The sequence below is a fragment of the Aethalodelphis obliquidens genome, unplaced genomic scaffold, assembly GCF_003676395.1.
Source record: "Aethalodelphis obliquidens isolate GAN/ISIS:26980383/991018 unplaced genomic scaffold, ASM367639v1 scaffold18, whole genome shotgun sequence".
NCBI classification, from domain to species: domain Eukaryota; kingdom Metazoa; phylum Chordata; class Mammalia; order Artiodactyla; family Delphinidae; genus Aethalodelphis; species Aethalodelphis obliquidens.
This window is the reverse complement of record NW_020837962.1, coordinates 26,208,368-26,226,081: the sequence shown is the minus strand read 5'-3', so window position 1 is coordinate 26,226,081 and position 17,714 is coordinate 26,208,368. Positions and strand designations below refer to the sequence as shown.

The following is a 17,714-nucleotide window of genomic DNA, read 5'->3' as shown; positions in this document are numbered from 1 at the left end:
CTCACTGGCTTGGAGAAGAGCCATTTCATGGAACACCTTTTCCTTAATTTGTAAACATATGCTCACAATATCTATGTTGTCTGCCTCAGAGGCATCAAGGGAAACAACTAAAAGGAAATAGTGTATAAAATACAGAATATGATTCCCTATAGAAGTAACATTGATCATAGGACAGAAAACCACCCACCTTGAGGGTTCAGTAGCTCTTTGATACTTATTCCGTCCTAACTTTGCTGTGGAAGTTTGGGATGGGAAAAAATCCAGAGCTGAGATTCTAGGAAATGAGCCTAATTACTTGGATTCTCCCAAAGACGCAAGAAAATAGTTTAGGGGACATTAATTAAGATTATGGACATTTTGGAGAGCTGAGCACCAAGGTGCCATCAAGAACATAAATAATTATAATTATAAAAGAAAAGAAACTGTGAAAGAAAGTTTCTAACTGTAGCTTTTGGTCAAACCAGCCAGCCTCCATATGTCTACATGCAGCTCTGTCATCCAGCCAACGACCCTGCCACACACCTGGGCCAACCAGGCATCCAAGCCGAAGTTCTCTTTGGTGCTGTGTATTTTGTGTCCACTCTGCCATGCAGTCTGTAGAGGCAGTAAGCTGTGTATCTTTAAGAGTTGTTCCCCACTCTCTCTTTCTCTCTTCTTAGCTGGAATATATGAGAATTAACGACTATGCAACATGCCATGATTTTTAAATGCTTTGCATAAATAGGAAAGCAGAAACGTTGTCCACCGTATCAATTTGCTTTTGCTGCATGAAACACCATGCCGAAATTTAGTGGCGTAAGACAGCTACCATGTATTAGCTCACAGTTCAGTGGGTTAGAATTTGGGCTATACTCCACTGGACAGTTCTACTGATTTTGGCTGGGCTCATGTGTGTGTCAGCAGTCAGCTGGGATTGATAGCCTCACTCAGCTCTCTGGTGGGTAGCTGACGGCTGGTTGTTTTTTTCTACATGACCTCTCATCCTCCAGCAGGCTAGCACAGACTTTACCACAGGTTAGCCTCAGGTTCCAGGCATAGAAAAAGGATAAGTACTTTCCAAGCTTCTGCTTGTATCACATTTGCTACTGTCTTGTGGCTAAAGCAAGTCACAGGTCAGCCAGATTCAAGGAGGTGGAGAAAGAGAATCTAGCTATTGATGAGCTGTAAAACCACAGTGTGAAGAGCATGGATACTCTTTGCAGGAGAAGACTTTCTACCCCAGCATCTGTTCAAATGACACAATAAGTCATGATCCAGGAATAAGAGAACACAGCTCTCTATTCAGATCTGTGGCCTTGTGGAAGTGAACCTGGAAAAATATAAGGTGATGAAGAGAATTCTGATAGAATTGGTAAAGGAGCCCAAAGCCCAGACAAACCAGAGTGTGGGCGAGTTAGGCAGTTGAAATAACGAGTCATGATTAAGTATTTAGAGCCAAAGTGATTGCTCTATTTTAATAAGCAATGACTTCCTGATTCCCACTGATTAGTACATATTTTTGCAGGTTATATGGGTGTCTACTGATTGACCAAGTAAATTGGTGGGAGGGATCTGAAATGCATGGCTAATACTGTGCTTTCAGTTCCTACCTGACCTGTGAGAATTCCAAATGGCACCACCCCCTTTTCCCCACGCAGGTCAAGGAGATCGTGGCGCAGCACACAAAAGAGTGGTCAGACATGATCAACACTCACAGTGCAGAGGAGCAGGAGATCCGGGATCTGCACCTCAGCCAGCAGTGCGAGCTACTCAGAAAGCTCCTGATCAATGCCCACGAGCAGCAGACCCTGCAGCTGAAACTGTCCCATGACAGGTGGGAGAGTTAGCTCCAGAAGACACTCCCAATTTTTACAAAAGACTAGTTTTGTGGTGTGTGTGTGTGTGTGTGTGTGTGTATGCACCTGTCAAGGTAGTAAGGAAAATCAACTTGACATACAACATTGAGCTTTTACATATATCCTATTGTACAGTTGACGTGAGCAAGAGGAACTATGAGAAATGGCCTCTGCCATCAAAGGGCTTCCAAGCGTTGGCAAGATCTCACACTCCCATGACAAATTAAGTCACGTTACAAGTAGCATATGATACATACTAAAACGTGTCACAGGCTCTACCGCCTCCAAGTGGTCCCAGATGCTTCATAGAATGATAAGGCTGGAGGTGGCCTTTGAAAAATGATCTGGAGCCTCTTAGAAGAGAAGACATAGAAGGAGATAAAGACCAAGCAGTTGAGCTCCTAGAGGGATTGGTTCTGATCACTCAGAGGTACCTGAGGAAAGACCCTTGTTTCCACTGTCTGGACTTCTATGAATTCTAGAAAAGCAGGCCTGATCAAGAAACAGCAAAAAGTATCTGTTTATTTTGGTCTCACCCCATTCCAGCAAATTGCATACTGAAGATGATGAGCTGGACTTTTTCCCAGGGCAGAAGAGTGTTTAGGTCAGTTATGTCTTTTTATCACAGCTTTGTTGCAGCTCGCCTGCGCCTTCCTTAGTGCCAACTGTATGCCACAGTTATGGTCTGTTGATACACACAAAAAAGTAGAAAACAGAAGCATTTTACAAACAAATCAAAAAGAAACTTTTAAAATCTAACTGCATGAATTATCTAGGCACATTCTCAGATTTCCAACTTCATTTTGGAGTGATATACAGCCATAAGAACATGAAGTATTTTTGCCATAGTTTCTGATTCTCACATGAATCAACTAAATGAGGTATACTATGCTGAGTTTCCCGTGGGCTAAGTTTCCAGACCCTATCCATTTTCAAGTATTCTATTTATTTGTATAGGATTAAAAGTTGTCTTTTTTTCCCTTAGAAATGCTCTTGATTTAGTACACAGAAAGGTCTGTTCATTATCCTCCCTTTGACCATTGCTACAATACCAGATTTTAGGTTTCCACCCTTATTCAAAGATACTTCAAAGAATAAGGTACTCTATTCTATTTTTTTTTCTTTTGAAGTTGAATATAGGGAAAAAATTAGCCCACAACAGCAGGCATTGTCTAAAAACAAAGTAAATGAATTCTTGCATGACACAGGAAGTCATTTGAAGGAACCATAACCTTAATACTAACTTACCTTAAAAAATAGATTGATGACAGGGATATTTTTCAAAAAAACAGCAGCATCAAAGCTTTTTCTCAAGCATCCTATAGTTGTGTTTCTTTGTCACCATCACAGCTGTCGCTCTCGGTTAAAAAATCTTGCCTTCTTAACATTCAGCAGCATTATTTGGTTATAGATAGGTGCTTGTTGAGTGAAAGAAGAGATGGTCAATTTAATAACAAGTTATGAAAAATTTTGAGAGCGATTTTCTTGGGCCTAGGAGTTTCTATACATATTCCAGCCCCTGTGGCCCTAAGGTCTCTTACTGAAGAACCCTCTGTTTCAGCTTTGTCCATCCCTTTCCCTGAAGTACAAACATTACTTAAACAACCTCACTCCTTGGTCCCTCATTTCCAGGCAGTGCTTCAAGGAGATTGCCACAGGTTCCAGGGAAGATTCTTTGTTAATAATATTCATTTTAGTATTCTAAATTGTATGCTTTTAATGAACTCTTCAATAATATAAAGATATGAGTTTTTGTGGTACACACACGCATTCACACACACAGTGATCAGTCACCTGTAAACATCCCTTTTCCCCCCTATTTCCTATGCTTATTTGAAACCATTTCGTCCCCTTCCTTCCCTTGGGCTGTCAGAAAACAGGATGGTCACTTGTGAGTGTTAGAACATCCTTTCTCTTCCAAGCCATCTGATCCCAAAAAACATGGGGCAAAGCTGGAATATCCTTGTATTTTACTGACCATAAGTGGTTGTCCTTGTGCATTCTTTGATTACTCTCATGCTGTATTCACTATTTACTTTTTTTTAAATTGTATATAGGTTGGTAAACATGATTGCCTGAGATATTTGTATATAATTTAGGATTTGTAGCTTTTATTATTCAGAATTCTTATGGCATGTTAATGACAGTGTCCTACTCTGGGCAGCTGAATACGATCATTGTGTGGTTAGGGTTAGCTTAGACACACATAATGTCGCTTCTTCCCAGCCCACCACTGTTACTTCACAGTGACCCACTGCCCCTAGGAGAAGCATCCTTGTGGATTGGGGCTCCTGCCCTCCTTTCCACAGAGTACAAAACAACTTGATGTGCCCAATAGTGAAATAAAAAGTGAACCTAGTCCCATTGTTACATGTGGAATGTGTTTTCTGTTTACGTTTTCATTTTTTTTATTAGAGTTAAATATCCATAACATGAAATTTACAATTTAACCATTTTTAAAATGTGTGGCATGAAGTATATTCACACTGTTGTGCAACCATCACCACCATCCATCTCCAGAACATTTTCATCTTCCCCAGCTGAAGCTCTATACCCACTAAACACTAGCTCTCCACTCCCCGAATTTATTTTTCTTCTTTCCAGTTTTATTGAGATGTAATTGACATACAGCACTGTATGGTTTCAGGTGTACAGCATAGTGCTTTGGCTTTACATACATCATGAAACGATTACCACAGAAAGTTAGTGAACATTCATCATCTCATATAGATATAAAAGAAAAGAAAAAGAAAAAAATGTTTTCCTTGTGATGGGAACTCTTAGGGTTTATTCTCTGAACAACTTTCATATATAACGTACAGCAGTGTTCATTATATTTATCATGTTGTACGTTACATCCCTAGGACTTATTAATCTCATAACTGGAAGTTGTTACCTTTTAACCACCTTCCTCCAATTCCCCCTCCTCCCCCCCCCCCTGCCTCTGGTAACCAGAAATCTGATCTCTTTTTCTAGGAGTTTGGTTAGGTTTGTTTTTCGTTTTTTGGTTTTTGAAGTATAATTGATCTACAACACTATGTTAGTTCCTATGTTAGTACACAACATAGTGATTCAATATTTCTATACATTACAAAATGATCACCACCTGTTTGTTTATTTTTAATACATAGGGAAAGCAAGGAAATGCGAGCACACCAGGCTAAGATTTCTATGGAAAATAGCAAAGCCATCAGCCAAGATAAATCTATCAAGAATAAAGCAGAACGGGAAAGGTGAGTCAGAACGCTCACTGCCGGAATATAACATTGACTTGAAGACACAGACTCGACAATATTTCTGTGTGTATACACACACTCACATTTGAGATATAAACAAACCTGTGAGTTCCGGTTGAGAATCCTGCTATTATAACTGCTAGAAGATGTATTATTATTGCTGTAAAACATCTTCTGATTGTTTACTACCACTAGTAAAACAGATTTACATTCAATATATGTGTGCTAATTTACAAACAAAATTATATAAAATATGGCAAGATATCCTTCCCACATCCCATTGGGTCATCCTGTAAGCATCTCATCTGCTCAGGTGTTAAGCCCATTCTGAATGGACTTAAAGTCTATATAACAGCATGTAGGATGGTCTTCTTCCCTTGACTGGCCTCGTGCTGTCCTTGACACCAGGCGCCATCTCAAACCACCACCACCCCACACACAGGTTTTCTGGTTCATCCTTGTCTTAGGATGGGTTTCTAGAAACAAAGACAGGAATTTGTGTGCATATGATTTACTGAGGAAAGGATCTTCAGCTAAGGGGAGAGGAGGAAGCAGGAGTGGGCCAGGGTGGGGGCTAAGTAAGGATATAGTCTCGGCTAGAGTTCCTCTTCAGCCTGATCCCAAGCTCTGGATTGTAAACTCTACCATGATCTGTCCCTTTGAACCACAGGTGTCTGGCTTTTGTACTTCTATGTTAATCAGTCATTGGCCACATAGAGTTGGGGGAAGGTTTGTGTGACCTCCAGAAAAGATCCCAGGTGCAAGCCTTTTAGCCAAAGCTGGTAAAGGGGATCTGAGAGGACATCAGTAGTCATAGTACCCAAGAGAAGGAGTTAGCAGCACTTGGTTCCCAGTGATCCCAAAAAGCATCTTCACCTGTGATGCTCATGGCTGCCCCGAAAGCCTCTAAGAACACAGATGCTGGTTGCTCCAGAACTGAGAGCTAGGTTCACACAGCAGTGGTCAAGCACAGCAGGATTGCGTCTCTTGGAGAAATAGACTTGGGTAGAATGTGGCTGCCGGCTGAGTTCACCACCCACACAAAGGCTGTGTTTTATGCTCAACAAAATTCAGAGCAAAGTGAAGATTACCTTTGGGGGTTAAAACGTGAGCATGGAGTTTAGGGCTTTACGTCATTCAGCTGTTGACCATAGGCTGAGCTGTTAGGAAACTTTGCAGCTCCAAGCAAAGTACCCCTGTTTCAATTCCACTGTCTACACGGTCTTTTGTGGACGCTTAGTTGATACCTGATGTTTCCTCCTTGTCTTGAACACAGCAGTAACTGCTGTCCAACTACTTCAGTATCGTTGATTTTTAAAACGCATCTCATTTATTAACCATAATTAAAGTTAAACTTGAAATAGGACAAAATATAAAGCATAATACCATCCAGTGCATTTTTATGCTGAAGTTTTGTTGGATTAAATATGGTTTGGAATTAACTGGCCAGCAATAGGATTTGGAATTCCACAGTAATTTGACCTGGAAATGAATTGCCTTTTCAACACTTTGGCCAAGAAATTTCCCAGTAAACATGGAGTGTCATTTGTGTCTCTCTAGGGAGATTATTACTCAATTTAATCAATGCTCATTTACACCATCATTTTGGGGTAGTTATCTGGTTCTTGTTTAACAAAGTGCCACCCTCTGGACGTTATTCTCAGACAAGGAACTTTGCTTAATGGCCTTGTGTACATGGAAATGACATTGTCCACTTCAGCTGAAAAACACAAAATATTCATGCCATGATAAAACCTTGTTAAACTTTTTTAGACTGTCCAAACTGAAATATAGAATTCAACATGATAAATGTGCTAATTATTAAATAGCTCTTTATCATACTTTTTCAATTATGTTGCAAAATGGACTTTAACCCAGTTGAGATCAAGTTATCTTAAATTATGAGTTACTGATAACTTAACCAGGAAAGTTTTTTATTTAATTTCCTTATTTTGACTTATTATACTTATTTATTATAACTCAGCATCCAGTGGTTAGGTGACTCTCAAACATCTACAAATGGCTGGTCTCTTAAAAAATAATTTCTCTATGCCAAATGGTTACCTTTTTAAACACATGCTGTGTGTATCCACCTTATCAAACTACTGAGAAATAAAATTAAAAATTTATAATCAGAGAGCTAAGAAAGACAAGTAGAAGCTGAAAAATACTTCTATTCTTGGGTCAAAGAAGACATTTCAACATAAATGACATGATATTTATAACTGAATGACAACATAAACACTGTTGATCAATGTGTCAGAGTTAGCTGAAGCACACAGGAAGAGAAATAATCAGCAAAATAAAGAGGCAACCTACCAAATGCGTGAAAATATTTGCAAACGTATATCAGGTAAGGGATTAATATCCAAAATATATAAGCAAATCAACAAATCAATAGCAAAAAACAAATAATCTGACTTTAAAAGTGGGCAGGGGACCTGAATAGACATATTTCTAAAGAAGACATGCAAATAGCCAACAGTATATGAAAAGATGCTCAACACTATGAATCATCAGGGGATGCAAATCAAAACCACAATAAGATATCACCTCACATCTGTTAGAATGGCAGTTATCAAAAAGACAAGAGATAATAAGTGTTGGCAAGGATGTGGAGAAAAGGGAACCCTTGTGTACTCTTGGTGGGATTGTAAATTGGTGGTGCAGCCACTATGGAGAACAGTATGGAGGAGTTTCCTCAAAAAATTAAAAATAGAACTACCATATGATCCAGCAATTCCATTTCTGGGTATATATCTGAAGGAAATGAAAACACTATCTAGAAGAGATGCCTACATCCCCATGTTCATCACAATATAATTCGCAATAGCCAAGACGTGGAAACAACCTAAGTGTCTATGAACAGATGAATGGTTAAAGAAAATTTGAGATGTCTATTCAATGAAATATTATTTAGCCATAAAAAGAAGGAAATCCTGCCATTTGGGACAACATGGATGAACTTTGAGAACATTATCCTAAGTGAACTAAATCGGACAGAGAAAAATACTATATATTTGTGGAGTCTATAAAAAAACCAAATTCATAGAAACAGGGTGGCATGGTGATTACCAGGGGGTGACGGTAGGGGAGTCAATGAGGAGACATTGATTAAAAGATACAAACTTGCAAATATAAGTTGAATAATTTTAGGCATCTAATTTCAGCATGGTGACTGTAGCTCACACTGTATATTACTTGAAAGTTGCTAAGAGAGTAGATCTTTTTTTAACATCTTTATTGGAGTATAATTGCTTTACATTGTTGTGTTAGTTGCTGCTGTATAACAAAGTGAATTAGCTATATGTATACGTATATCCCCTCCCTCTTGCGTCTCCCTCCCACCCTCCCTATCCCACCCCTCTAGGTGGTCACAAAGCACTGAGCTGATCTCCCTGTGCTATGCGGCTGCTTCCCACTAGCTATCTATTTTACAGTTGGTAGTGTATATATGTCAATGCTACTCTCTCACTTCGTCCCAGCTTACCCTTCCCCCTCCCCATGTCCTCAACTCCATTCTCTATGTCTGTGTCTTTATTCCTTTCCTGCCACTAGATCTTAAAGTGATATTTACAGTGAAAATTATAGCCTAGATGCATATATTTTTTAAAGAAATGAAAATTAATAAGAAAATGCTCAAAGAGGACATAAAATTAGAAAAATAAACTGAACCCAAAGATGTCAGATGGGAAGAAATCAAAATTTTAGAAGCAAAAAATATTAAAATAGAAAACAAAAAGCAATGGAAGTGAAAAAAGCGAAAGCTTGTTATTTGAAAAAAAAAAAAAATCAGTGAACCTCCAGCAAGACTGATAAAGAAGAAAGAGATACCACAAATTAGTAGTATTGGGGATGAAAAGGGAAATAACTACAAATACAGTAAATACTTTTGAAAACCAAGACTACTATAAACAATACTACTAATGAATTTGAAAACCTAGATGGAATGGACAATTGCTTAGAAAAAGTAAAATATCCAAAACTGACTGTAAAAGAAAGAGAAGACCTGAATAGACCTATAACTGTTACAGAAATTCAATCAATTATACGTCTATTTAGTCATGAAAAACACTCCACCTCACCAATAATCAGGGGAAATGTGAGTTAAAACAACAGCATGATGCCATTTCAAAAAACTAGCAATTGACAGAAAAGGAAATGTCTGATAGTAACAAGAGTAGGCAAAGATATGGAGAAAGAGTAACACCCAGACACCATGGGTGGGAGTGCAAACTGGGACAGGTACTTTGGTGTAAAGATGAAGTTGTTTACTCCCTACCAACCTCCAAGTCTAGGTTTACACCCTGGAGAAACCTTTGCTCATACGCACAAGAAGATATGTCCTACATTTCATTTATTTAGCCAATAGACAGTGTGCCAAGCATTTCAGGACCCTATGTGCCAAACCATTGTGCATTGTTGGGAAATAACCTACTTTCTATTAATGGCAAAATGAAAATACTGTAATCTACTTATAAACAGAAAAATCCATGCAGCAGATGAAAATAATGGAATCGTTTGAAACATAGCTATATCTCTTAATCATAAGGCTAAGTTTTAAGTTACAGAAAGAAACCCAGAATATGTTAGCATTTAGGTTAATTTGGAAACCATACAAAACAGTATATGTATAGTCCAGAAGCATCAGCATCACCTGGGAGCTTATTAGAAATGCAGAATCTCAGGTCCACCCCAGACCCACTGAATCACACCCTCTGTGGGGTGGGTTCAGAAATCTGTTTTTGATAGTATCTCCATGTGATTTGTGTGCATGTGAAAGTTTGAGAAACATTTGTGTGTATTACATATGGATACATCCATATGTAATAAAAATATTAAAACATGGATAGGAAGGTCCACACCAAATTCAGAATAGTGGTTACCTCTGGAGAGAGAGAAAGGAGGGAAGTGGAGTGAGGAAGAATACAAAGGGGGGTTTATTTATATCTGCAATGCTTTATTTCCTTTAAAAATATGACACAAGCATGGTAAAACATAATGTAATGTTGACTAATCTGAGTGATGGGTACACAGATTTTTTTTGTCTTTTTCTCTGTACATTGTACATTTCAAAATTCCTCAATAAAAATTAGGAAAAGGAAGTGATAATCCCATCCAAATAATTAAATGGAATATGACTCTTTCTTATTTAATATCATATCCAACTGACGTCATACCAACTGTTGTTTGTACCTGTTGCTTTTAGGCGGGTCAGGGAGTTAAACAGCAGCAACACTAAAAAGTTTCTGGAAGAAAGAAAGCGAGTAAGTATTTTATAATTTTCTTGACACTTTTCCTTTAAAAAAACTATAAACAGTAACTCATGCTTAGAAAGCAGACTACTAGCTAATTTGCTTAATTTGCTTTTTCTCTACGTCAAACATTCTAGCTTCTCTTCTCCGCTCCCTGAAAGCTAAATTAATCTCTCACTGAAATTTTTAAGGTAATTATTTGCTCCATTTTATACAGAAAATGAAGCCAGATTTTAATCGTGAACAAGTACTCTTGTTTTCTAAGATTTTGGCAGGAACTATCTTGCCAGTAAAAATTATGGGTTTAAACTCTCCCAGTTTTCAGGCTATTTTTCTTTCTTCTTTTTTATTTTTTTTTTATATCCGTCACTTAAGTTGCAAACTACCAACCTTCATCCATAAGTTTTAAGATTACAACCCAAAGTTGACCAGATGGTTTTTGTTTTGTTTTGTTTTTTGCAGCTCGCAATGAAGCAGTCCAAAGAAATGGACCAGTTGAAAAAAGTCCAGCTTGAGCACCTCGAATTCCTAGAGAAACAGAACGAGCAGGTATTTCACCTAAAAAGCATAAAAAGTTGTAGGCAGCCAGCCAGCTTCGGGAGGCAAATGCCTTAGGTCAGAGTCACCCTTCTGCTAAAGCCCGTGGCCTGAGTAGTGGCATGGAAAGATGGCTAGAAAAATTTGGTGCCTACTGTACTTACTCCATTTCATCCACCAAGAACAGAAAGTATTCTTTTTTGAAGTGGGAGAGGAATGTGGCTGTGGGGAGAAAAGAATCAAAAGTCATGTTTTGATTAGGTTATGGGGATTCTAAGAAGGACATTACTGAGAGGAGGAGAAAACAGGTTACAAATTGTTTCTTCATTTTCACTTAGAGTTTTATCACTTGTACCCTAGAGACAAGTGAGGTTGCATTTAAAAGCAAATGAGAGAGACCACCTACTTTCAACCTCAATCTAAAAGTGAAGTTATAGAACCTTATTAGGCCTTACAAGTGAAACTTAGAGGCATGAGCCACCATAACTCTACAAACCACTGGAAGTGAGTGGATACCATACTCTTGGTGCTAAACACTAAATACACACAAATAAAAATAAACACAAAAAATGTACACAAATAAAAAGAGTTATCCGAAATCCAGCTATTTAGTAGCTATCAGGCATATACCAACACCAGGATAAATGTGTGTTTACCTCGAGCAGTACATATGGATGGGCTATAGCCCATCAGCCATCCGCACTCTCATTTCAATTTGATGGAAGTACCTCTAGCTTATGTGGCAAAATGACCCTCAGCAGCAGTTAAAATTTCAGTCTGTCTCAGTCCAAATACATCTCTTTAGCTGTAGCTGGTTTGGAAGTTTCTAGATAATTCACTTCAATATAGAAGCTTTAAAGAGGTTTTGCTGAAATACGTACTTGTACTACATTATTCTTTCCTATTTCTTTTCATATATAAAGTAATACTATTTAAGGTATATTTTTTAAGAGTAAATGGCTTCCACTGAAGAACACCTAACTGGAAATTACACTAAAAACTACCTTTGAGAAAGTAAAACAAAACCATAAAATCTTTTTTTTTTTTTTGTATTGCAATTGGGTAACAAATAAATCCAACTTCTGGTTTCAGATTCTTTACTTTTTGGTTGATAGAAGTTTTACTCATGGGCATACTTCTGAGTTATGTTTCCCATTTCCTTTCCAGCTAAATGCTTCTATTCATGAACAGTCCACAGATCCCTAAGGGGGACAATAAGTGTTTATTGTCCCATGGGCCCAACTCATTTGACCAACTCATAGATACATCACCTTCTGGTACAAGTTACTAATGATTTTGCTCCTAAAGCATTTCTCAGAAAGTGCTGGGGTGGGGGGCGGGGGGGGATGGGAGAATGAGTAGGGGTAGAGCCACCATCTCCAAAACAATAGAATCCACTTTAGTGAATCAGGACTGGGTGGGGATAAGGATGCCTTAGAAGAAGGCACAATGGAGGTAAGATGCAGTTATGTTTCAGTTAGCTAAATTAAGAAACTACTTAGAAATCATTGTGTTGCTTGGCAACAAGTTTGACTAAAGAATATAAATGTGCTAAAAATTACTCATCACTACAATAGTGGTGTATATCAGAGCTAGAGAGTATGGTTACCTAGTCTTTTCAGTTTGAGAGCCAAATTGCATAATTTAAAAATCACTTTGGGCTTTTATCCTAATACATGTGTAACTCAAATCACACCAGAGTTCTTGCACTGAAATACTGGATTAGTGATAACTGTACTGATTGGATCATATTGGGAGAATAGTGACCTTTTGTTCCAAAAATTCATATAATGCCTTTCAGTGGGTCACAGGTAATGTCTACCACCCATACCTGATACTTTGAGTCACAGAAGCTTAGGAAAAAACATGAGAAAGCTTGAGATTTGATGAAGATTTAATGAGATTCCATGAAAAGAAATTCAAGATATAGTGACACTTCCAGCAAATGTAGAATTAGGACTTGAATTTCTTTGTTAAGCTTTGCTTTACAAATATGGCCTATTCTATAACAAATTCAATCCCAGGTATTTCTGGTATACCTTTTTTTTTTTTGGAATTTAAAGATCAGAGACCTCTCAATTCAGTTACTCGGTGTGTTTCAACACTGTCATAGACACAGGGCAAAAGACATAGTGACTCTGTTTCTTCCCTCATAATAGGCGAGGTCTGGAACCATTTGGAGAGCTCCCTTTATAACCAATATTTCATTGGCAGAAAACAGTTTTCTGTCTCCAGGCAATCCCAAACTTGTATAACAATCTCCCAAACTACTGTTAAACCCCAAGACTTTTTTCTGTTTCTAAGCCAAAAATAAATGAATTTTAACATTCTCCCATAATACCTCCCTTTAAGGTTTCTTACTTGCTTTCCTGTGACCCTAATCGCCTAAATTCTCCCAGTCACTCCCAAAGAAAAGCCTGGGATCGATCTACTTCATTAGCTAGACAGTGTTGAGGGCATTGGTAGAAACAACTCAAGTTTTAATATATTTGGGTCCTGACTCTGGATCCTAACTTCATATGGCCTTTTAAAGCCTCCTAATGGCCTCGTCTACTTGGTCAGCCAGTTATTCATTTAAAACTCCAAAGGGTTTTTGCTGCTGTTTCCCATCGACCTCCCAGCCACACAGGAGCTCATCCTTCTTGACACGCACCATTTCAAACCTGAAATGCTCCATTACTGTCACACCCAAGTTTTAAAAATTGATTTTTGCCATCAATCCTATCATTTAATAAAGAAAGGTGAGGGGGTCTTGCTCAAGGGAGGGTTCCCCACTCACTGCCCCACAAGAGAGGCGCAGTCTGGGTTAATAGGCATCGGTTGTTTGTTTTGTTCTTTTTTTTTCTGTTGAGATCAACTTGGGGGAAGTTTGTCACTGACGGTTGTATACATGTTTTAGTCTTAGCTTTTTGCTTTTCTGTATATGGTTTTGCATTCATTTTTCAAATTCACTTCAGTATTCATTTATTTTCTTTGTTTTGTATGTATGACTCAATTTTGACATTACTATTTTTGTACAAACAGCTTTTGAAATCCTGTCATGCAGTGTCCCAAACGCAAGGTAGGACTGAAAACTCTGATAAGCAAGACATTGCCTTCCTGCTCAACTACATCCGTATTCTTGGTGCTTTGATGATTCACATCTGCTCATGACTAGTTAAGATCACAAGGGTTTGATTTAAAAGTATGACTATTTAATGCTTGGATTTCTGATGTAATATTCAAACCAAAATGGCCAACATCTTGAGAGAATTATTTCTGATGGAGTTTTAGTAGCCTTTCCAGTTGCAGACCTGGGGAACTCAAGTCATGCTAATGAAGATGTACCCAGGCATCAAAAACAGTGATGTATGGTTGTTGTTTGGACAGACCACAGCTAAGACTGGGTCACAGAGTCATATCTCTCACAAACATTAATATGACTGCCATCAATTTTTAGAGCACCCTGGTAAAAGTTCATTGGTGGTTTTTAATGACAAAGAGTTATGGTTTGCGTGCAGAAACATTATACAATGTCATTATACAATGACTCTTGGCATGCTTTGTGTTAGATCCAATCTGCCAGGGACCTTAATCACCCCTTATAAGTGACCATATGATTTATTGTTCAAACAAGATAGTTTTGAAAGTGAAAGGGGAAGCTGTTCATAATAGCCAAGACCATGGGCATAAATTGAAACCGTCCTTGACAAGTGGGCATGAATGGTCACCCTGCTCATATGAGAAGCTGGCTCTTGGAATCCTTTTTTAGTGTTAATATGATCCTTCTTTCTAAACAGTGTTCAATATTGTCTTTAAATGCTAGAGGGGGAGAAGCATAGGGAATCCTTTATTACTACTTAGTGAACATAAAAGTATTTAATTTCAAGTGCTGATAATGTTTCACTGTCATCTCTTATGAATATTGCTTGTGTCATAGTTTCATGTTTGTATATTTTTCTCCATTTCTTCATTTCTCTATTAGAGCATTATTATATCTCAGGCATAAAAAAATCTGGGGAGGGGGAACCGTCCATCCCAAATGTAAGCAGAAAGTTATCATCTTTAATGTTATTATATCCATCCTCACCAAAATGAAATTTAAAGCCACAATATAAAAATAACGATAAGGGCTTCCCTGGTGGCGCAGTGGTTGAGAGTCCGCCTGCCGATGCAGGGGACATGGGTTCGTGCCCCTGTCCGGGAAGATCCCACATGCTGCGGAGCAGCTAGGCCCGTGAGCCATGGCCGCTGAGCCTGCGCGTCCGGAGCCTGTGTTCTGCAACGGGAGAGGCCACAACAGTGAGAGGCCCGCGAACCGCAAAAACCAAAAAAACCCATAAAATAAACAAACAAACAAACAAAAATAATGATAAGAAGGAACTCACTCTATGGTCTGTGGGTTAAACTAATTTTGTAGCAGGACTTCATTTGGGACATTTAGATGCTCATAGTATGATCTGCAGAGTTGACCAAATCCTCCCAATGACCTTCCATTTGGTTGGAATACCTAAGTAGACATGAATAGTAACATCAGAGCTCATGAGTTATATCTTTCTATATCCATGTTTCCATTTTTAAATGCCCTTTATTTCAAAATGATGTGTCACTAAAAAAGGACAGGGTGCTTTATTGTTCCTCTGAAAGATCCATGTATTGGGTTGGAAGAAAGCATGCGGCTGGAAAGTAAAAGATAAAATGAACCAATTGATTTCCCCTATTTTGCCAGGCAATGATTTGTCATCAGAACCTGTCCCCATATGACGCCTTTCCACCCCCCAAATCAGCTGGTTGTCTTCTTGACAGCCTTAATTCATGAGATTGAGTTCACCGTGGCTTACTTCCTGGGGTGGACCATAAAAAATGAATGACTCCAGAGAAGTGAGAGCCTATGAGGATAGTTTTTGGACAATAGCATTCCAGGAACCCTACATATTCCTGTAACGTTCTGTTTGCAGCATACTCCAACCAAATCAATGTGATATGCTCCCACCTGAACTTCTCCATCAGTGAAATTCTTAGGCAACTACTTTAAATTAAATTTCAGGCTATTTGGGGAATAAATCGTGCATAAGCAATGCATATTCTAAAAGTGATCAAATTATCTACACACAGTCAAGGCATGTCAATCTGTAGAAACTAAATCAAACAGTTAGACACGACATAATCTATGAGTAACAGGCGTAGCCTCTTCTCAAGTTGTTTTCCTGGTACTGTGTGGACCAGTCCTTCTCAGACTTTAACGTGCATAAAAATTTCCTGGCGATCTTATTAAAATGCAGATTCTGGGTCAGTAGGTCTGGGGTGGAGTCCAAGATTCTGCAAAGGTCCCAGGTGATGCTGATGATGCTGGTCCATGGACCACACTTTAAGTAGCCAGGACATAATGACAAGCATCAAATTTATGGGAGAAGAGAGATTGGGTTTGCTCTGTGGCTTCAGGAGAGGATTTCAACATGTAAGGTCACGTTTCTGATGTTACAGGCGAAGGAGATGCAGCAGATGGTGAAATTGGAAGCCGAGATGGACCGCAGACCAGCAACAGTTGTGTGAAACTCCAGGATGCAAACTGAAACCGCAGAACCACTGCATCAAAAGAGCACTCCCAAAGTTCTGAACACAAATTCCGTGGAAGAAAGCTGATGTCTTTTGCGTTTCCTTTATGTGTAGACAAGATGTCACCTGAAACCACAGAGAATTACGTACTTCTCTTAAATATTTTGAATACTGAATTTCCTTGGCCAACTAAAAGTAGCTACAAATCCCCCCAAATTACGATTCCAATAAGGCAGAGTTTACCCATTGATCATACCACTTAAACATGTTTGCTATAAAGTACCATCACAGATAAATGAGCTTGGTGTTAACAACTCTGCTTTGTGATGCATTAGGAATGTTTGAGCAACAGCAAAAATAGTGTATTAGCCATGTGATAGTAAGCGCATGCACTAGGGGGAAAAAGAAACTCTGTCTACAAATTTATCAGCAGAAGTGGTGATCTGCTAGGCAAATAATCTGGGGGAATTTTTCTACATCTAAGTTACCTCATCAGTAAGTGCCAAGTCTCCACCATGCCATAAGAAGCTAACTTCCTGTAACAGTTGTGGAAATTATTAGAACAATAGAAAAAAAAAAAAAAGGAACAGTGTCCCTGTGCCAAAACCCATCAGTGCTCAAAAGGAGAACTTTGTCAGGCACTTTTAAGAAAGTTGACATCTGACATTGCTTTCTAGGAATTGCTTCTGCCAATTCCAGATCATTACAGCTCACTCTTACACCATAAAGATTATGAAGTGGTTATTGGCAAACGTTTGTAAATGTGACCATGTATAAAGTATTTATACTCCTAATTCTCACTGTCAGAGAGCAAAATCATCTAAGTATTGCCACATGAGAAGATTAGTAAACAGGAATACTAGAACTATGTTTGCATGATACACAAGCACCAATTACGACTAATCTGTACACAGTTAACCTAATGCAAGTAAATACTGGTTAAGAAAATGTATGGCACAGAATATAATTTGATTCTCAAGACTTTTAGCATAATGAAGAAGTCTATATATATATGTGTATATGAATTATGTGGGCATTCTTGATACTTCAAGTTCTAGTTTCAAAAAAAATACATAACTAATTTAATTTTACACAAAAATATTTATGCAGATTTTCAGAATTTCATATCAGGAAATAACCTTTTTATGTCTGTTAAATATCAAAACAATTTGCTACAGTGTTAATCTGCATGGTCTTTAAGCCTGCTGTAGTTGTGTTGCAGAGAGTGCATGAAGAAGTCCCCCCTGGGAATGGAGCCATGCCCCAAAGCCCAGAGGAGTGCATGGAAACTGTAATCTAGAGCTAATCAGATTACT

The 17,714-nt window shown here is 38.4% G+C and overlaps 1 protein-coding gene across 1 annotated transcript in view; it reads left to right on the top strand.

The window, feature by feature from the left end:
• The window catches only part of PLCB4 (phospholipase C beta 4), a 420,273-nt gene extending 403,306 nt beyond the window's left edge, over positions 1-16,967 (top strand). The window contains exons 34-39 of the mRNA XM_027118190.1: positions 1,638-1,813; positions 4,967-5,068; positions 10,281-10,338; positions 10,789-10,875; positions 13,888-13,924; positions 16,327-16,967. Of these exons, the coding sequence (XP_026973991.1) occupies positions 1,638-1,813; positions 4,967-5,068; positions 10,281-10,338; positions 10,789-10,875; positions 13,888-13,924; positions 16,327-16,415 (549 nt within the window). The 3' untranslated portion in view covers positions 16,416-16,967. The remainder of the gene's footprint in view (positions 1-1,637; positions 1,814-4,966; positions 5,069-10,280; positions 10,339-10,788; positions 10,876-13,887; positions 13,925-16,326) is intronic.
• The last annotated feature ends 747 nt before the right edge of the window (positions 16,968-17,714 follow it).